The sequence below is a fragment of the Typopeltis vanoorti genome, chromosome 4, assembly GCF_054136105.1.
Source record: "Typopeltis vanoorti isolate ZY-2024b chromosome 4, IOZ_Tvanoo_1.0, whole genome shotgun sequence".
Taxonomy (NCBI): Eukaryota; Metazoa; Arthropoda; class Arachnida; order Uropygi; family Thelyphonidae; genus Typopeltis; species Typopeltis vanoorti.
The window spans coordinates 44787479-44809554 of NC_143552.1; the positions used below are offsets into that span (position 1 = coordinate 44787479).

At 36.9% G+C, this 22076-nt stretch overlaps 1 protein-coding gene across 1 annotated transcript in view; it reads right to left on the reverse strand.

Moving 5' to 3' along the window:
• Window positions 1–20722, reverse strand: part of LOC150107269 (cGMP-specific 3',5'-cyclic phosphodiesterase-like) — a 453449-nt gene extending 432727 nt beyond the window's left edge. Inside the window, exons 1-2 of the mRNA XM_090391769.1 lie at window positions 20590–20722; window positions 9057–9754 (exon numbers count right to left, since the gene is read on the reverse strand). Of these exons, the coding sequence (XP_090247895.1) occupies window positions 9057–9749 (693 nt within the window). The 5' untranslated portion in view covers window positions 9750–9754; window positions 20590–20722. The remainder of the gene's footprint in view (window positions 1–9056; window positions 9755–20589) is intronic.
• Between the last annotated feature and the right edge of the window lie 1354 nt (window positions 20723–22076).

Here is a 22076-nt window from a genome sequence, read left to right on the forward strand (position 1 = left end):
ATGATCAAAGCGAATATGGGATTGGGTTGCTTTAAATCACGGCAGAAGAAACTAAGGTTATGAAGTTAGCGTATTATGTCTGTAAATTGCGCGTGTTATTCTGATCGGTTTGTTATGCGGGGAAAAAATAAGGATTCTTTACGTCCTAGATGGATTTGAACCTAGGTTTTTCACCAACTGAGCTATGCGAGTATGGGAAAGAGCGTTATGATTTTTCGGGCGACTTTTTTTTTTTTTATATTTTAGTAAGTATGAACACCGGTAGAAGAGGCCTAATCATCATCATCATCATCAGCGAAATGTCTCAATATAGAAAGAAGATGATTTAGATAGATTAAACCTATCCATTGATAGGTTTTTAAAGCTTATCGGGAGGAGAACCAAAAATTTTAGTTAACCCTTACGGGGAGGGGGTCCGGAAAGTTCCGATAAACACCTAGAACAAAAATGGTATTAAAGCAAATGATATAAGCACAAGAAACAACATACAAGCTCAGCTACTATCATGTTTTTTAATATAATTTTTGTTCTAGGTGTTTATCAGAACTTTCCAGCCCCCTCCTCCTAAGTTGCCAGTGAAATAATTAAAACGGTTATTTGGAAGTACAAATGTTCCTTCTTAGCTTAGTCAGTATCGATCGATGGGCTTTGGTTTGGAAAGACTTGGGGTGCGAATTCCGTTTTGGACGCGAACAACTTTTATGAAGGCTCTTCAACTGAAGGTGAGTTAACCGATTTCATCCTGGGCTGTCACGGTTCTCCTCCAGGAAACTCTGGTTTTCAACCCGCACACGATTAACAGACATAGTACGCGTGCCCCGTAGCCATAGTTGCTTCGGTCACAGTTTCAAAATATCGGCAACAACATTATTCAAAGTTACAAAATAAATGTTTTAAATTTTACATTCTGAACAGCCTAATATATTAATCTTGCTTTCTTCTTGTTGTAAAATCTTCTTAGCAGTATATGGCTGGCACATGGAAGCGCATCTTATTAAATTGGAGAAGTTTAAATGCCGAACTGCAATTAAAACCTGAAGATTACCGTAAACATCTTATGTAACAAATGCTGTGTAAATGAAAAGTGTGTGTATGTACAGGTGAGGGTAATAATGTTAAATATAAAAATATTTTTTGGCTGTAATGCGAGAACTATTTTGTTTATGAAATTTCTGGATTTTCGGCAAGAGCTTACGTAGCTCAGTCGGTTTTTCGACGATGCCCTTTGGTTCGAAGGGCCTAGATTCGAATCTCGTCTAGTAGGACAGAAAGAACCCTTATGAGGGTTTTTCAGCTGAAAATGAATTAGTCGGTCTCATACTATGGTGGAAGGGTTTTTCCTCCGACAAACCGGCCATAAGAGCATGCGCCATTAACAGACATAAAACACTGGCCTCATAACCTGAGTTGCTTTGTTTTAAATCTAAAATAACGTAAGTTGGATTTTCTGCAGTTCCATTGCTCTTGCTTGGAATTACGCCCAAAACAGCTAAGGCTATGAGGCCGATGCATTTCTGTTAATTTCACCTGTGTTTTCTGGCTGCTTTGCAGGATGAAACATCCGACTTTCCAGGAGGAAAAACTTCCACCTGCGTATGAGACCGGCAAACTACTATTATTTGAAAAGTCCTAATCAAGGTTTCGCACGCTAGGTGGAATTTGAATCCAGTTTTGTCAACTAAAGGATTCAAATTCCACCTGGCGTGCGAACAACCTTGATATGGATCCGTCTTTGGCTAAATGACAATCAAAATAAAATGACGTGTACTCACTTTTAAATCAATTACAGGTTTGCTTATTCTGGCGTTTACTTTCGTTTTTACTGTTTTGTTTATTCATTCTGCGTTACCAAATTAATGTTCGACAGTCATTTTCCCTTGATGAATTGATTTTCTCTTCTTTCTTAAAGTTGATGGGCTTTATGAAGCAACTTTTCAAGGATTTTAAAAAAAAAAAAAAAAAAAAAATCTTGAATCGCGTACAGTGCAATAATATACAGCAACTGTTATTTTTTGTTTGTCTGCATTATAAATACCATGTTTTGCTCTTTACATTAACGTTCCAAGTATGAATTCCTATTATTAAATTAGCACAAATGTCTTTGTATTGTGAATTGATTGTAAATTGTTAAGATAATTACGCTGTTTAATTAAAATTTTTGCAGTATAAATAGTCATGTGAGATGTAAATACCGCATTCCAAGAAATTATTTTCGGTTACCTGGCTTAGTCGCGAGATGACCAGGCTACTGCTTTACACGACAGATGCGGATAGTTATATCATTGTGAACTGACATGTCTGATATTCATTTAAAAGCACATCTTTTCGCAGAAACAAGCAAAAATAGTATGCAGATAGATATGAATAAAATATGAATCATACCGCAAGTTTGTAGATATAAATACATTACTTGTGAAATATTAAACACGTTTTGTTAAAATGAAAATTTGAATAATATATATAATTTCAGTTTACTCTGTATTCATTTTGAGCTCTTCAGTGAAATCTATTTGACATTATATAAACAACAGAGTATGGCCTGCTTAATGTGATCAAGCTGCATATATGTGATAAAATTTTAGCAGCTGATTAAAAAAAAATGTTAGTAGTAACCATCATTCAGTGAAAACTGTTGACATCCAGTGAGTGAAATGGACCTATTATTGACCTTTTGTTAAATTATTTGATTCATTTTATGCTTTCAAGATAAAAATAGCTATCTACTTTACGAAATATTAAGACCTCTAAGACAAATAAAAGTGTCTGAATCTCTTAAAGCATCTTCAAATCCCCCAGAAGAGATCTGCAAAACAAGGATTGATTCTTTGCATGATTTTAAGGGGACGAAATTACACTAGCATCGGTCCGATTTCAGACGGGTAGGGAGATGTAATTTTATTATTTTTCCGCTAGCTGCCCATTGGACAGTCAAAAAATGTAAATGGACAGTCATGTTGACGGTTTAACTGCATACTGAAAAGTGGGTAGCTAAGTTTTCAAACAAGGAGTATGCTGATACCCACTGTATGTATAGTTTTTTGAAACGGTAGCTCAAGAGCTGCTGTTGAGGAATATTGACTGCGATTTTACAGCCAGACTCTAATTGACACATTTTGATGCACACTAACGCTTGCAGAAAACTTGATCATTTCGTTTTACATCTCAATGTAATGCTTAATGCGTCAAGTTTAAAACGTTCTTCGGTCAGTGCAAACGCAGCATTAGATTGAGCTTATCGAATATCTTCACCTCTTGGTGTTTATTAGTATCCTTCAAACAGGATGGAGGGCCCTAATTATTACATCCATATCATTTTCAAGAAATATAGCAGTATGAGCCACGAAGAATCCTGTTCGCCAATCCTGATGTGTAGGTCCACTTTTATTCACCGATGAAGCGACCTTTACTGGAGATGGAGTGATCGTAATCGTTTAGGATATTGTCTGAAGGACTACCACGAAAGCGCTAGTGTATACCCAAAAGATTGATATGAATGTTGCGTCGGAGAATTTTAGACAATGCAGACTACATTCGAAATGACTAACCAACCAATCATATAGAGAAACAATACAAGCATTATTATAATAAACGAGAATAGGGGAGAGTTGCCCAAATCGTACTGCTTAAGACATTTTCGACATATTTATTGTCCAATATACTTTTAAATGATAAATCATGTTTGTTTATACAAATTGATTCCTTATGCATCTCATATCCGTATTTTTTTAGCACGTTTTTTCCTTTTTTGCAAGTGTTTTAAACGTTTTTTTATGATCCTGCAACCGGTACCATTTAGGAACCCGGTGCCTAAATCGTACTGGTTTGTTTTCAAAATCGTACCTAATAATTGTGAATAAGGAAATGACAGTAATATGAAACTTACTCTAGAAAGTCAATTTATTTATAAACAAAATTGAAAATTACAAAATGTTTAGGGATTTTTATAAATCACATTTGGGGCAGTAATATATTTTATCCTCTTTCAGTACACCACCACAACTTTCACGAACCCATATCTTGCAAGTAATGCATTGAATCATATTTTCTAAGCGTGCTTGTCGACAACCGAAGCAGGACCACTCTTCTTCATTTACAGTATATTAATTGATGGAGCGTTAAAATGAACTTTATCAGAACTCCGATGTTTTGAAAGTCTTTTGGAGGCATTCTTTAGATGTTGCAACTTACTGCTCATAGAATCAATCTTTGCTAGTTTTTTTTTTCCTTCAGAGTTTCAACTTATTTTTTATGAGGGCTACTAGTGAGCACGGGTGCTGGTTGAGCTGCTCGTCGGTTCTTACCAGTATTTGTTGGAATCGGTGATATTTCGGCAATAGGAACTTTGAAGAAGAACTAGGTTGAACATTCTCTTTTGATTCATCCATCTCATTAATTTCTACAGTGCCGGATACAATTGCAATCTGAGGATCTTCAGTTTCAGTCTCATTTAACTCATTTTCGGAAAACGCAATATCGTTTTGAGAAATTTTTTTCAACATTTTCCTCATGTGTTAAAAAATTACTAGGAGCAAAATCTGCATCACCAAAAACGAGAGGATTAACTGGCCAGCATCCACTACTTTTAAAAGGATTCACTGCATTTCCAACAGATGCACCTCTATAATAAGCTGCAGTTATTATTTCAGTTACATCATACTGAGTAATATTTTGGCCTGCATCATTTGTCATCCACTGGTCAAGAGATTATTCGTAGTATGTTTGCATGGGACCAAACACACCAACATCCAGGGGCTATAATCTGTGTGTGTGGTATGTCCTGGTAACTGTAAAAGGATTACGCCATTTGCACGTGCCAAATTTAATGCATCTAAATTTCAAAATAATAAAAATGTACATGTAATGTCTGAAATCGTACCAGTACGATTTTAGAAACACTACAGTGGTACGATTGAGGAAACTATGCATTTCGTTTAAAAAAACTAACATAACCTTAACAAGAGTTAAATGGTTTTTATAAAACAAATATTGAAAATAATATAACAAGTCTAGTATAAAAAAAAAAACTCTAGTAACGTACCGTGAAATGTTATTATTCGATCAATATCATCTATACATATAAAGTCAAAATTTACATTGAACTTACCTGATTTTTTCGACCTTAATAACTCATGAAAATCACAATGTAACCTCTCAACTTTTTTCCTACAATACAGACTAGTCATTTAGTTTATGTGCCAGCCACTAGATACCGCTTATATTAATTAGTTTATGAAAAATACCTAAAGTACGATTTAGGCAACCGGTAACCAATTAGGCAACTCTCCCCTATATATCCAAGTAGATAGGTAGACCTTTTAAGCGCCTGCGCATTTCTAAAATCGATTTTACAACTTAAGAGGACGTCTTAAGATATTAATTAAAATATTTTGTAATTTCTAAAATAAACATTCAACACGATTTCTCTTCGACTACCTTGTGTATATTTATACATGTTACACACACGGATTTTATGGATCGCTTAATTCTTTTTTCCCTCCCACTCATCACTGATTTCAAACGAATATCTTTGAGGTAAGTCGGATTCGAACATGGAACGCTTTCTCACCAACCAATAGGCCGAGGATTCAAGGCCCACTATATGCATGTTTTTTTTTCTTCGAATGTCATTAGGTGTAGATGAATTTCATCTTCCTGTCTGAGATCGTCATCATGCTTACTGGAGGCTTGAAGTAGCTTTAAAAAGTTCCATGTTTGGTTTCTACTATACCAGAGTTTTCCGGATTACGTAATTCTTAGCAGCACAAGACTGCATAAAGTGTGTATGGTTTCTCCACGTATGTGGAATGTTTCCATAACAACGCACTAAGCTGGAAAAAAAAAATTATAATTGTACCATAATACGTCATCTATTGATGAAGAATATCTACTTAAGTAGAACCTATTTTCATAGTGAATATCGTAACTATATTAAAAAGTATCCGTTTTGACTGTTTGAAATCTGAAATCTTTCACCTTTATATTGTCAATACATTGCTCTAAACAGTAAGATAAAATAATTCAGTGGTTTCTTCCTTGAGTTTCAAAGCATAATATAATTAAAATTTTATTTTCATACTGAAGATCAATACACGATGATCATTATACGATAACGTTCGGTCATCATTCGATGTACATATTGAGTATAAAATAATGATGCATATCTAAGAGATGTTTAGCAGTGAAATAAATATTTACAAGATACAGCATTATCATTAAAATTTCTTAGTGATATTTCATTATTTATTTGTATAAAATAAAATTGTGATAATAAATGTTATATTGTCACATTTTGGAAGAAATGCCTTCTTTCACATTATGGATTTGAAACTTCATAACTTAGTACGCTAAGCTAGAGAAGAATAAGCTGGGAATCAAAAGTACTCATAGTTAGACATCTGTAATTTTTTCACTTTCTTCTTTACGTTTATTGCTTTAGACACATTGTTCCAATTGTAGACATTTTTGAGGATTTGGAAAAATTCTACCGGTTTAAAAGCAAGACGGATTACTTTAAATAATATTTTTGTTATTTCTGAGAACACACATAAAGTGTCATCTTCTTTCTTTACTAAGTTCAGAGTGGAGCAATTCCGTGGGTTGTTATGCAAACATTCCACGGACAGTGCGTGGAAACCACTCGACACTTTATGTAGCTGTTGCGCAACGGTAAGGCTCCGTCAAAAACTCACATATGTGAGTACCTCAGTTGTTCTTTCTCTTTCCTCGCACACTTTCTGCTCTCCCTCATTCATGTTTACCTTTGCCACGATCTTGGCTTGCCCTCCGTAAAAGCGGACGAGATTTACTGAAGAATAATGAAACGCAGATTCCCCCCCCCGCTTCCTCACTCTGAAGCTTCGACTGGATAAAAGGTTAGGAGGAAGGAAGGTCACTCGTACTTTAAATAGAACTGCAAGCGAATAGCAGATACAGCATTCTGCTGCATCTAAGAAGTCAACGGTTATTTCTTAAGCTGACGGCAAGCTCGTTACGACTGATGATGCGAAGTGTTTATATAGAAGTCATCCCACACGTACTTTGGTCGGAAGGAGGTCGAGAAGTCAAGATGGTGTCTGAACGTTTAAGTCTCATAACCCAAGTTTAGGCCGCATAATCGCTTCCGTCACAACTTCTCAGCCTGTTCATTCAGAAGTATTCGCTCTTCTTTGAACTCATCTCTGCTCGCATGTCACGTGTTTCGTGACGCACTGCATTTTGATTCATTACTGGTATACCGGCTGTCAAAGAATATCACACCAAGGAGGTGCCGCAATGTTATTTATTGAGGTCGCATCCTTGAAAAGAAAAAGCGGGCTAAGACTGCGACTGCCAATGCAGCGTTTACATACGTATAATCACACCTACTGCAGGAGGAGTACGGAACACTTGTTTAAATTGCATACATCTGTTTGTCCTATAGAGTTCTGCCATTCCTAATCAGGGAAAGAGTGTTCATTATTTGTACAGTGAATCAACATTGTACAAATAATGCACACCTACACTGTCAACTACTCCTCGATGCCATCTTTCTATTTTATGTCCATCATTTAAGACTTTTTTTGGTATCACTAATGATTTGCTCTGTCTTTATATTTCTTGGGATTGTGTCAGGCTTATTTTAAAGGTTTCTGTTAATCATGTAAAGTGTTCACATTGGCTATTACTTTGTACACAAATGAAAGCGACTTACACATTTTGTCGTTTATTAAACTTTTTTTAATTTCGACAACTGTGTGTGTTTGTGGGGGGGGGGATACATTGCTTTATTCATTTTGAATGAAAGTAGGAAACTGCTGTATTTTAGTTTATTTATTTATTCGTATGGAGTTTCCTCCCTTTTTGTCCCCCGTCCCTATTGGGGCGAGTTGAGCCCCTCATGGGGGGGTTAAGTATTTATGGCTGTAGATCCGTGTGTGTGTGTGTTCACGGGGCCGGTTTGCCTGCTTGCGGGCGGAAAAAATCGTACTACGCGCGCCCAAGACCGGCTAACTTGGCTATGGCTGAGGAAGATCCTCAAATTCCTCACGTCTTCGACGGGAATCGAACCTGGGACACTCCTTCCCCAGTCATATGGTTACGAAGCGCAAAGCCACTAGGCTAACCGCGCGGACTGTATTTTAGTATAAGCACGTACGTGGACCAAAATGTGTAATCAGATTGGGATTGCGAAGCAAATTTAAAAGTTCTCGTCTTTTCTTTGTTGTAGGATTGATTCTGGATCAATTACTGGTGAGTTCGTGGTTTATTTAATAACACAGTGAAATATTATTTAATGTCTTATTAAATTGTTTTCAAATCCCCCCACCAACACACACACCTTTCTTTTGCCCTGTAGTTATTTTCCAGATAATACAACCACTAAAACTAGACATAGAATGAATCACCAGTTATCCAAGGCTGCAATAACTTAGAGAGATGTTTGCTTAATTTTTTTTCCCTTAGGAGGAGAAGAGAAATAAACTCATTTCTTTCTATTTTGAACGTTTCCTAGCGTAGTTGCGAGGATGATGCGACATTTATTCTTCGGTTACAGAGAGTTTAAAGTTTGTTTGGTATGGGAGGAACTTTAATAATGGCTTCTTCTGTTGATTATGAGTTAGCCGATCTCATATTGGAGTTGTAGATTTTTTTTCTTCCTGGAGACCCTGTTTTTTTTTTAAATTTATTTTTAATCTTTTTATCTCGCAAGACAAGCACGCCAAGAGAACATACGCAATCAATAGACATGATATATTCACCTCGTAGTCTTAGAAAGATGTTAATTTGTATTTGCAGAACGGTATTCAGCAACCCTGGTCCCTTCTATTGGTGCATATGTTACATTACCTTGGTATCGTGCGTGGTGTATCTTTAATTTTATTACACATATAATATTGAATTTTTCTGTTTAGGTTACTGTTGAGGGAATAGAAACAACCGAAGGCATTTAGCTGAATCCTTAATATGGTTTTTAATCTGGATCGATTTCATGTACTACGGCTGGTACTACCCCCCCACACACACACACACATACCAAAAAAAAAAAAAAAAAACATTTTGTGCAAGAGAACACTTACCTGGTAAGCATCCTTGATGTTTATAGTTTCTTTAGTGAACGCCACATGGCCGGCGATGCCGACTCCGAACGGAATAGGAGGGATCTTTGCTTCCTGTTCTGCCGCAAACAAGGTCTCCTCGAGTACAGAGTCAGGTGTCACATCAAACAATTTGGCCACCAAGTATCGATTTCCTCTGCTTCCTTTGGCTAGAAACAGACTTCCTCTGTCACTGTTCGTTAGGATACTCACGTTGACAAGAATTTTATGGCACAAAGTATCAATGTCAAGTTCATTGGAAATATCGCGGATGAGTTCCATGAATAGGTCGTGTTCGTCAAGTGACTTCAGGTGAGTTTGCAACTGGATTCGATTGCGTTTGTCCAAACTTTTCTTTCTTCTCGGACTTACTATATTTCTGAACAACTCGGAGGTCACTGAGTTACGGCCACTTTTTGTTACTTCGGCATAAGAAGAACAAAGAAATTGATCTCCTTCCCAATCCTTCATAGACTGCATATCGCCGAAAAACATCCCGTTTGAATGGAAGCATTCCATAATCATCTCTTTGGAAGCATTTCGGGAAAACCAGCGTTTCGCAAAGTCTGAATGGTCTTTTAGAAAGTTGGACACCAGCTGTTCGGTATCAGCCATCTTCTTACCATCGTTGTTGGATGATAATTGTTGTTCGTCTCCTTCAACTGGTCCTGCCATAGTAACTACAGAAAAAAAAAAAAAAAACTGTTAACAACAATTTATAATTGCTATACTACACAGTCAGTCGCCATTGCTTTTGTTTTGGAAGGCAATGACGCCATTTTTCAAAAAAAAACTAAAAGAATACACACACACACACACACACACACACACACACACACACACACACACACACACACACACACACACACACACACACACACACACACTAAGAAGCCCACGCAAGGCATGATTTGCTGTTGGCCCTTCTGCCTCTCGTATGTGGGAGTAATATAACAAAAGGCATAGAACTGCCAATTGGCTGGTTTATTAAGAAAACATATTCGGTAATTCAACGCGTAGTCGTCACTTCTTCGATTCTAAGAAGAGCATCCTTGCTCAGTCGGTAACGTCGATAACTTTTGGTTGGAAGGACCTGCATTGGAATCCCTTCCGAGATGCAAGGAATTTTTATAAGGGCCTTTCAAATGAACGTCAGTTATCCGGTCTTATACAGTGATAGAATGTTTTCCCTTCTCTCTCTTCCTCCCCTTCTCATCTCTAAAAACTGCCAGAGGAACGTAATTAACACTGATTTACCGACCTCATAGCCTTAGTTGCTCCAGCCACGATTTCGAACAATCCAATTTATTCCAAGCTATACAAAAGAGGTATGAAAATATTAAAGGTGTATGTATGTGAACACGCACGTGCATTTGATTGAGATATGGAACAATATCGCAACTTAAGAATTTGAGCATGGTACGGTAGTCAGCGCAAAACCTGCCAGTACTAAATACTTTGGCAACTTCCACGCTAATAGACTACACAGGTACAGCAACGTCTAGATAATACTGAAAAATGTTCCAGTCTGAATGGACCAGCATTTGTGGGGAATGTATTCAGTTCGTGGAGTCCATTCTCCCACCGAGTGGAAACTACCCAGAACTGCAAGGATGATGCTACGTGCTATTAGATAGATTCAGAGAATAAACTGGTCCCTTAGTGTATTTCTTGTGAGAATTGGAAACTTAGTTTAGATCTAAAATATAAACTGATTAGATAGATGAATAAAATAAACTGGCCATGCGGTGTATTATAAGAATTATTGAATTTTAAGAAAACAACGCCATGCTTTTAGAAGAAAAAAATTGCGAGTATTCTGTCCTTGCTGATTAAAAAAAAAATAGAAAAAGAAAGAAAATGTGGTAAACATTCCTCTTGATGTAAGCCAAAAGAGTATATAACTATGATTCATTGAAGTTTTTGCATAAAAGTAAACATGATAATATGGGTCTTTCCATAGTTAAATAGGGAGGCCATATTATATTCATGGCGGTAGGTCCAAAGTTCATATTTTGGAATTTGGACCTACCGCCATGGACCAAATTGATTTTCGGTTTAATCCTTTATCCAAGTGTAAGCAAACAAAGTTTGCGCCTGAAGTATTTTCAGGACTGGGGCAACTTATGGTAAAGGTAGAGCATCACTTGCCTTAGTATCTCCCATAATGCTAAGCACATCTCCTTGCGGACATGTATAATGTTATGCATTCAAGGGAAAGGCCACTACCCAGACTGGGTAGTGGCCTTTCCCTTAAACACACCTTTATTGAGGTGTGTTTAAGTAAAGACCCTCTAAAAATTAGGCGATCCCCCAGACCACTCCCTACGAGTGACCGAAGGACCGTCCAACTCAGCGTTGTTCCACTTAGTGACAGGCTCACCTCGTCACAAAGAACTTCTCAGTGTTGGCTCTACCCAGTGGCAGGCAGGCTTAGCCCACCACCTGACAGAGCCATAATCTCAGCGGCGGCCTCATTCAAGGACAGGCAAAAACTACCCCAAGCAGAGCCTCTCATACCACAAGGAAAGGGACCAGTTCTGCACAAAAGCACATCAGCGGGAGCTAGACCCAGAGGTGGTGATACTGAGGTGGAAGTAATGCAGAAGCCATATCGCCATATACCAGTTGCCAAAAGGTGTCAACACCTTATTATTAAAATTATCTGGATTAGAGATATTTGATGGAAGTTTTTTCACTTGGCTATGCTACTAATTATATATTTGGTTTAATCTTTTATCCAAGTGTAAGCAAACAAAGTTTGCGCCTGAAGTATTTTCAGGACTGGGGCAACTCGTGGTAAAGGTGGGGTAAGTCTGATCACGTGCCTTAGTATCTCCCATAATACTCCTTTTGGCAACTAGTATATGGTGATAAGACTTCTGCATTACTTCCACCTTAGTACCACCACCTCTGGCTCCCACTGATGAGACCTCAATAAAGGTCGAAACCGGTCTGGGTAGTGGCCCTTCTCTTAATGTATAGCATTATACATCCACAAGGAGATGTGCTTTGCATTATGGGAGATACTAAGGCAAGTGATCAGAACTTCACCTTACTTCACCTTTACCACGAGTTGCCCCAGTCCTGAAAATACTTCAGGCGCAAACTTTGTTTGCTTACACTTGGATGAAGGATTAAATCAAATACAGGCTGTTTCAAAAAGAATGTCCCAATTTGAAATTGTATATCTCTGCAACCACGAACCACAAATGAATGCGACTTGTACCATGTGAACGGCCATGGCCCAGAGTTTTTTTTTTTTTTTTTGAACAGATTTTTGTGCTAATCTGTTAGAGGACATGGAGGACGACACCTTCCTAGAAAGGTTGCTTTTTAGTGATGAAGCAACCTTTCATCTAAGCGGTAAAGTTTCGGCCCACAATGTTCTCATATGGGGACTTGAGATTCCATATGAAATTTTACAACATGAACGTAATTCACCAAAACTTAATGTTTTTTTGCACGGTTTCTGTTATGGCCCTTTATTTTTTGAGGAAAACACTTATGGGAAACTCCTATCTTGAAATGCTGCAGGACTGGCTACTTCCACTGCTGAATCTGAAGATTACATTTTTCAGCAAGATGGAGCACCGCCACCTTGGAATCTCCAAGTTCGTTGGTTTCTAAACGAAACATTGCCTCAGCGTTGGATTGGACACACAGGACCCCCACGACTTGGCACTATACTCTTGACCTCCAAGATCTCCAGACATCACACCGTGTGACTTCTTTTTATGGGGATACGTAAAAGACTGTGTTTATGTTCCTCCATTACCCGCTGACTTGGATGAGCTCAGAACCAGAAGCACGGCTGCAGTTAAATCTGTGACAGAGGACGCTCTCAGACGCGTTTGGGATGAATTCAGCTATCGGCTTGATGTTGTCCGCGCAGCAGGTGGAGGGCACATTGAGCATTTGTAATTGTGGTGAGTGAAACTTTGGGCCTTACTTCATACTTGGTAATTCGTTTTGTAACTGTACCACATTTTCATTATTAAATATAATTATTTGAAATCGGGTCATTCTGTTTGAAACACCCTGTATAATTGGTAGCATAGCCAAGTGAAAAAAAACTTCAATCATACATATCAGATTGTTTCTTGTCATCATTCTTGATTGACTGAGAGTCTTATTAATTTAATGGAACATTAAAGGAGACGATGAAAATAAAAGCGTTAAGTTTGATGTGCATGTGTGTTCCTTTCAAGTAATCACGGGCATGTTGCACTGGTAAATAGAAAATAAAGTCCTCTAGAACTTAGTAAAACAATATCACACTGATTCCATACACACACACAGACGATTTTCATAATAATATCTGAATCCTTTTTGGACGCGCTCAATCAATTTAACAAAATTAAGTTGCATTTTAGTGGATTACATTGAATGAAATGAATAACAGAAAATGTCTTATGAAAGTTTCTTACGAGTTCTTGAACCAACCTAAATATCAATTGACTGAAGTGCCACATAAGCTATCGTGTCTGGTGATAACATTCTTTCGTGAACAAGACGTCAGTCTTTTTTACTCACTTTACGGACACATGCTTTCTCTTCGCTTTTTAATGTTTTTTAGTATCTGCAATGTTTCCGTTTAGGTAAGTAGTTTCTCGTTAACTTTGAGTAGTTAATCGGAGATTTGTTCTCGTGCAACTTTCTGTGCGCCAGTGAAAAGATTAGACAAGCGCATGTAGTTAAAAATGAGTCCTTTCAACAGGAAGGAGCAAGTATTTTTTCACCAACTGACAGCTTATTACAATCTTTGTTTTTATTATCGCTTTGATTTGGGGTGATTTAATACTTTGTTTTCCAACTTTTAGCTTCAGTAGATTACACATTATTGCAGATTGCGCTCACTGAGGTGAATCTAGCGCAATGGTTCTTAACCATTTTTTGCCTGGCGCCCCCTGATCATTTTTGCACTAAGTTAATGACTCAGTAAGATAATTATAATATATTATTAGGCAAACCTAAATTACTATCAACATATTTGAACTGATAGTTGATTAAAAATTAGTGACTTTGATACAAATTAATTTTTACTAAAAAAAAAGTCAAAAAAAAATTTACTGTATTTAATAAGCCAATCATTAATGGCTGCCCTGAGACTGATGAGACCCTGCTAATATTTCGATATCAGGTTCAATGTTCGACAAACGAAGTCTCAAGTTTTTTATATATTTGTTTTTCGTCCACTGATCTAGCGCCTGAGATTTAATTCTGGTTAAAGATTGAGTTTTATTTGTTACCATTCTATAGTATGTTGGATTATTTAGGAATACAAGAAATAAAACTTATTTTATCATTAACACATTTTGAATTCGAATTGCAGTTGCATTATGATACAACAATCGGTTTTTTTTTTACATATAATAAAATGATCTGATGGTAAATTTTCTCATTTGTTTGAAGCACTGGTTCTCAATTCTCAATCTTGTTCGTCGTACTCACCTTCCCAGAAAAATTACTTATTTCTTTTTATATTCTTAAATTGAACGGAACTGAAAAACTGTTATACTGAAATAGCAAATTATGACATTATTTCATATGCACGAAGTGCCTTAAAATGTAGGAACGTACTGCAAATTACAGTTGTTTCATTTCGGTTTCGATGTACAATTTGGCTTCGGCAGTTGATTTGAATCTGCATAATATCTATCCTGTAATTATGGAAGTTAAATATTTAAAACAAAAGTGTTTGTTCAAATTGCTTACAAGTGCCATATGGAATCCTGATCCTTCAAAGTTAAAGAACCAAATTAAACAAGCTCGCTTGTTAGGAAGTACTAAATAGGGAGAGTTTTCAAATAAGAAGAAAGTAGGACGGATGAAAAGTATCCGGGACGAATTTTGTGTACGTGTGTGTGTGTGTGTCCGAAAGCTACTGAAAGCATCGCACTGGCAAACCTGTTTAATATTTGACAAAATTTCACCACTCCAGTTTGATTCATTTGAAATATCAACGTGTGTTTGCATCACATATTACTGCATTTTTGAGAAACAACACTGAGGTTCCGCTCTACCGATCAAGATAATAATTGTGATTATGTTACAGAAATTATCCATGTTGGAATGAGGGCCCATCATTCCCCAATCCGTTCAGAATTCCTGCGCACTGTGGTTTGCATATTGTGCATATTCTTCCACAATATGCAACCGTGATGTTTGTGGAAGTGTGCCTGAACACTAAAAAATATATCAAGTGGCAAAAACGCAGAATAATCGCTAACAAAGCTGTCTTACTTTGAAAGAGCCAAATATATATATATTAAAAAAAAAAAATCTCGGCTCTTGCATAAATATCAGTATATACTTTCAGTCCCTTGCAAAGGCTGTTTGGCGCAATTTTTGTTTATTTGTGCTTCCGCCTCCCTCTCTCTCTCTCTCACACACACACCCAGATGCATCAGGATAAAAATGTAGTCTTGGCATTTTTATTCTCATCCAATTCCTGTATAGATGACCAATCAAGTCTCCTAAAGTTATACTCGAACCATTTCCCACATGTTTTCTGTTGCCTTTGCCAAAAAAAAAACAAAAACAAAAAAAAACCCAGAAGAACCTTGACCAACATGCATATCAAAAAAGCTTGTAGTCTGGATGGCGTTTCACTTATTGTGCTCATGAGATGTGCTCTTGAATTAACACCTGCGCTTTATAATCTCTGCAATATATTATAGTTATCTGACATCCATTCCACATCATAGAAGCAAATTCATAATTTTAGCCGGTTCTAAAAATAAAATAAAATCTGTCAACATACTAGCGATCTATTTGCTCTCATGCCTGAAAAGGCCACCAGCCAACTTCAACACCTGGAGAAATGTCAGCCCAGTTAGTGACTACCAGTATGGATTTCTCCAGTCAAAATCCTTAACATATCTCCTTGCCTAAATCGCCCACCGCTGGACAAGGTTAGGAGCAAACTTTAAGATGGCACATTGCTGAAAAGCCATCGATGTCGATACCAGACATCATATTGAAAGCAGCAGCACAGGTTTCTCCTTGTTATTGGATCACTAGTTTTCTTCTTTCCTCAAGGCGTTACTTTTCATTCGTCCAGCTAACTGTTCAAATCCCTAAACCTCCCAAGCTTCTTTCTTTCACATACTTCTTTCACTTTTGAGTCGTGTACCAAAAACTTCTCTAAAATTCTTGATACTGTCTAGAGGGAAGTATTCCCCGAGAACCTGCTGCTCATCAAAAAAGAATACCAGCTAATTATTTTTCTCTCGACTCTGCCCACTATTCACTTGCTTTAGGTTTTGCGACCTCTCTTATCTTTTTTTTTATCACTCTTTTTATCACTCCTTGTGGGAGTGATAAAAAGAAACCGACTCTGTAGTCATAGTAAACATTTCAGTAATGATTACGCAGATTAGGAAAATTAGCAATTACTGCTGATTATTAGCAATGAACTGGGAGACTAAAATGAATTTGGAAGGTTATCTTGTTTGAAAATAATAGCAATGAAATAATGAAAATCAAATTCGATTCAGTTTGGACGATCGTTGATCACTTTAAGTGCATGTCACAGGTGAACTGCGAGGAGCGAATTTTTTGACTGAGTATGGACACTGATTTTTGATGGCAAGCAGACTGTAGAAGTTCGTTTCTCTTGTTAATCTATTTTAAGGTACTTCCTTACGCTGAGTAAACCATGAGATAAATGGTTTATCACTATATTCTTCTCTTCTACATGTTTATGCATTGATAATGACGAATGGTATTGACTTCCACTCTTTTTACTAAAGCAATCACGGATTCTTTTGCCTTTCGTAATGACTTAAAGTAGGCACGTACCACAGCCACTACTGAATGCGTATCTGCCGTCACTAGTGTTGTATAGAAAATGTTCAAGTAAAATTTTAAAGGTGGTCGAATCCACAACAAAACTACCTTGATATTGCTAATGACTAGAATTTTCCGATCTGGTAAATTTCGAAATGCTCCTGTTTATTTAGATTAAAGGAATTTTCTGAATTTATATCGTCGTAAGCTCCTGAAGACCAAAATTCGCGACTGATTTTATATAGAAACTACATTCCTCATCAACATTCACATCAAAAGAGCAAAATATTTCCAGCTTACTTATGCGATTTGGGCTAGTAGTGAGAATTTCAACTGCTGCCAAAGCAACTAAGGTTACGAGGCTAGTTTATTATGCTAATTTAGTGTGATTTTCTATGAGGAAAAAACCTCTCCTCCGTATGAGACCAGCTAACTCAACTTAAAAGTGAAAATGTCCTCATAATTGTTCCTAGATTCCGAAACCCAGATCTTTCCAGCTGAAGAGCAGATGTCGTGTATTCGCACCTGAGTACTTAAAGAGTGTATCAAAATGTTAATTTTACATATAACCAGCTATTTGTGTGGTGAAAATCTTCAGATATTTCACAATGTGGAATCAGGGGCTAATGCTGGTCTTGAAATTCACGCTTGCTCTTGTTATCATTCAGGGAATGAGGGGTATGATTGAAGTCTGATTAGCGGAATAATGAATTACTGACCATTTAAAACTATGTAATATATTTAGAAATTTACGTACATTTAATCATACAATACAACATTTATTTTACAAATGATATTCTATCTTTTTCAATTTAGCTACAAATTCTACCCTACAGTTCTTCTTTATGAACTGGTCAATAGCATCGTCATAAAAAGTTTGTTGTAACTTAATTTTCCGAAGCAACACGCACACTTGTAAAGGCTGGCTGAAGCTCACTGGCTAGAGCTACTTTGACTGCGCATGGCCCGTGTTTAAGCAACAGGGTGAGATGACGTGGAGGGATCGGAAATGGCTATGCGCACGCATGAAATCACAGTGCTGAAGCGAGGACCTGGATGCTCCCACAACCGAGCAAGCTAAAGTAGCTTGACTAGCGTCGACCTTCGATACACAATGCAAAGCTCAATTATTGCCGCGCAAGCTTAAAACGTCTTCTGTTTACAAAAATAAAAGCCTAAATGGAATGCTTATGAATGCATGCATTTATTAACAAATAAATATTACTTCTTTCTCAATTAATGAGCTTGCTCAGCAAGCATGGAGAATTCGCTACTGTGTGGAATGGCTCTTCCATATTCTAAAATTTTCTTTGACATTAGTTCTAGTACGATATAAAAGTACGTAGTTCCATATCAATCGTGTAGCCATTGTCCAGCTAGTACTAAATTTCTAAAACTATTTCCTTATTTTGCTGCAAGGTGTGTGCTTTTTAAGATGAAATTCTATCTTCCTATTTCTTTCTTCCATATTATGACAAAGTAGAGAAGAGATGATCAGTCAGTGGTTTATATGGTATTGTTTCAAAATGCACATTAAGAAATATAGAATGGAATCTCCTGTCCAAAGTTATTCGCACTAGTTGAACGACAAATACGTAGTACGAAGAAAATTCGACTATTTTTCTAGTAAAACAAAATGATGCCGACGGTGCCAAGAAACGAAAAGGTGTTATTAGTCATCCTGGGATGACGCCGTAAAGAACACTCATATTGTGATCCCGTTGTACTTCTGCTTTTAACAGTTTGAAATATCTCCCCCACCCCAAAGTTACCGGTTAATCTCGTTATATCCGGATATGTAAATAAATGTAATCTTAAAATTATGAGTTCTAGCATTTTCTGAGAAATCAGTTATAGGTTACAGTGACTTCGTTATTTTGATTGTCAAAAACAATAATAATAATTCATAAAATTCCATGTTGTGGTGGGTAGCAATTTCTATTTCTTGATGAGGTACTAAGAATTGCCGTTACAAGTTCTAGTAGCTGCTTAAAGAAAATTTCAAAAAATAAAAAGTTGGCAAGATGGGAGGACGGCGATTGTAAAATTTCCTGGCATTTTCCTCTACAAAGTGAATGCATCCGTTGCCTGATGCAAATGCCACAAACCTTTTTGTTGTGATTGTTGTTTATAATATTGATGTGCAGTGTTGTGAAGGCAACATGAATTGGGTGTCGTGTTCCTTTTTTGCATAAACGTTTAATTCTACACAAAGATAACTTGTCTATCACTGATAGAGATCTGAGAGCTATGTTGTATCCATATATGACGTTGTTAGTTATCACATCAGTTAAGCCCATAACAAAGTAAATTCAGCGCACTAAACTTACATAGCATAATGGTCTGTTGCAATATACCTGGAAACTTCTTTTCGATCTTTTCTTGCATCACAGGATGTCACTGCAAAAAATTCGTAAGTTGCAATCTTTGTCACTATCTGTTGATAATGCAGCCAAAGAATTATCGGTGAGAATAAAGCAAACGTGAAGTTTCTGTGGACAATAACTTTTTGCAAGTATTAAAATTTGTTGCCACTGAATCTTTGCCAAGGGCAATAAGATATTTTCTAGCATCTTCGGGACTGCATAATACCAGATGCTTTGAAAATTCACCAAAGGAAAAAAAGTTTGGCTTAAAGTTATAAAGAGATCACATCAGTTTTTGTGAAAGGCTTTTGTGTGGGGGGAATAAACAGAGATGGAGATTGTACGTGTATATGCTCGGAACTTAAAAGAAGCCAACTATATTATTAAGTTGCTTCCGTCAAAAACCAGGGTCAGACAATTTGTATAGTTGGTAATATACGTGAATAATCACCAGCGTTTTTTGCACGTGATTGTGCAGGAAGTACTACGTGAAAAAACATTTTTGAGAGTATAGCTTGTTCATTTTACAGGCAATCATTTTATACACCTGTTACTAAATTTTATTTTTATTAGTCAACTAGTGACTTCCAATAGGCTCGAAAGATAAAATCGATCGTACCAGTTCTTGTGTATAAGCAAACAGTTGTTGAAATGGGAACTTTAAAAAAAAATCCTTTGTAGAATGAATATTTTTTTTGGGGGGGGGGAATATATTAACACAATTTACTAATAGAAATTAACAAGAGTAGACTAATATTTATTTGCTTATACACAAAGAGAAGAATCTATATGATGAATGTTAGGCCACGTGCGCTGGGAGATGCAATTTCACTACTTGATTATGAACGATGTTTTTATGTACGTTCTATAGGAACGTACCGGTTAGCAGCTTTCATATTCTGCAGAATTTTTTTCTCAACTGGGATGGATGAAAAACAACTATAACCCTTAATTTCCCTTAAATTTCTAGGTATAAGATCACAAATCTGACTTTATGGTTAAAACACTAACCATAAGTTTGCTTTGTGACTAGAGACACAAAGCAGCTTACCTAAATGATGATAGGGATGACTGAACACTTCCACTATTTTATTAGCGCTTGTCTACGTAACTGCAAGGTGCATAGGCATGTACTTTTTTATGCGTTCTATGGTTGTTCGAGTAGTACTGTGGCGAAGAAAGACAATTTTCCTTCAACCAACCACACGCAGCACATCTACTACAACCCACACGTGCTCAGCCTCAACACCTTCCAGGTGACGTAGAGTGCGAACTGTCACCAAGAAATGCGTTGGGTTATGAGTTAGCCATTCATCAACGCTCGCTCACAGTCCCGAAAGAAATAATAAACTCACCTTCCGTACTTAGAGAGACGGGAGAGTGTTTTGCGTTTGATGACGATGGACTCCCTGTATTCGAAACATGGCAGAGCAGTTCTCCAGGTCTTGCCGCACTCACTCGGCGACTCGCCGTCACTGTTGTCGTTCCTGCCCGATTTCCTTATTGACTTGTAAGGTCTGAAAGCTCCGGTGTATGCACGTGCAGCCGATTGGATACGTACAGACTTGTCGGCCAATCGGCGTTGTTACAGAGCCATTTCCGCTGTTGCATAGGAAACAGGAACTGACTGAGAGGAAAAAGATGCGGACGTCACATCCAGATTTGAAAGTATCTAAAGGTAAGCACGCGAGCTTCCAAATGTCTCCACTTTACTTCGGAAGTACCCTGGGACAACAGAGGAAACACTGGCATCCTTTCTTCATTTGAACGCCATAATCTTATTTTGTGTCGTTCACGGCATCATAATGTTAATTACGGTTGTATACGCGTTAACTGTGACTCCTTTCAGCAACTCGCAAAAGAATTCTTAAAACGGCAAGGAAAAAAAAAAAACTCGAAAAAACTGCCTCTTAAAGTGCCCATTAATAAATTGAAATACTTTGAATAAATTGAAAAACGGCAAGGAAAAAAAAAACTCGAAAAAAAGTGCCCATTAATAAATTGAAATACTTTATATTTAACGGAGCCCAAACTTTAATGTTTTTTGACACTCAAAAACAGTCATACCTTCTGTTGAAATTATCTACGTTAGTTTACAAAATTCTAGTCTGCTAGAGCGGTATTGAAATGTATTCAGTAGCTTACTAAATATATATTTTTAAATACTGAAATCAGTAGTTCGAAGCACACTTGATATTACGACATCGGATATTAATCATCTCGCGCCACATCTTTCTCTCGAAACCTTGATTTTATTGACAACAAGGCCAAATTCTCTGGTTTGCTCTTGGGGTGCCTCTATACATCGAGAGAAAAAAAAAGGAAATAAATTAGTTCAGAAGTGTGATAGGGCTCTTTGTATTTAAGTGTATTTGTTATTCTTTCTGCAAGAAACAAGATTTTTTTTTTAAATCTTTACAGACGTTTTCTCAAATGATTCCCTTAAGACTACACCTATTGTTATGACTTACATAATCTTATCTGGATTTTGTTTCAAGCTAGTAACATATCACACCCTAATCATAACTGATTTGTTAAATCTCGTGCACACCGTTCATAATGAGCCGTGTATGTTGGAAAAGAAACATCGCCAAAAGACAAAGATAAATAGAAGGCTGAAAATTCAGGAATCTCCAAGTAAAATTGTCTTTAGTTGTTTGGTTAGTGTTAAAGAATCCATTAAAGCTTCTTTTGCCAATAGCTGGATATATCGAAACCGTCCTTAAAAAAAATAATAAAAAAGCAATAGGTTGCTTAAAAGTTTAATCAGCGAGGAAATTAATGTTTGATTTATCAATTGCAGTATGCTAAATATTTTTCAAGAACGATTTCAGTAAAATTC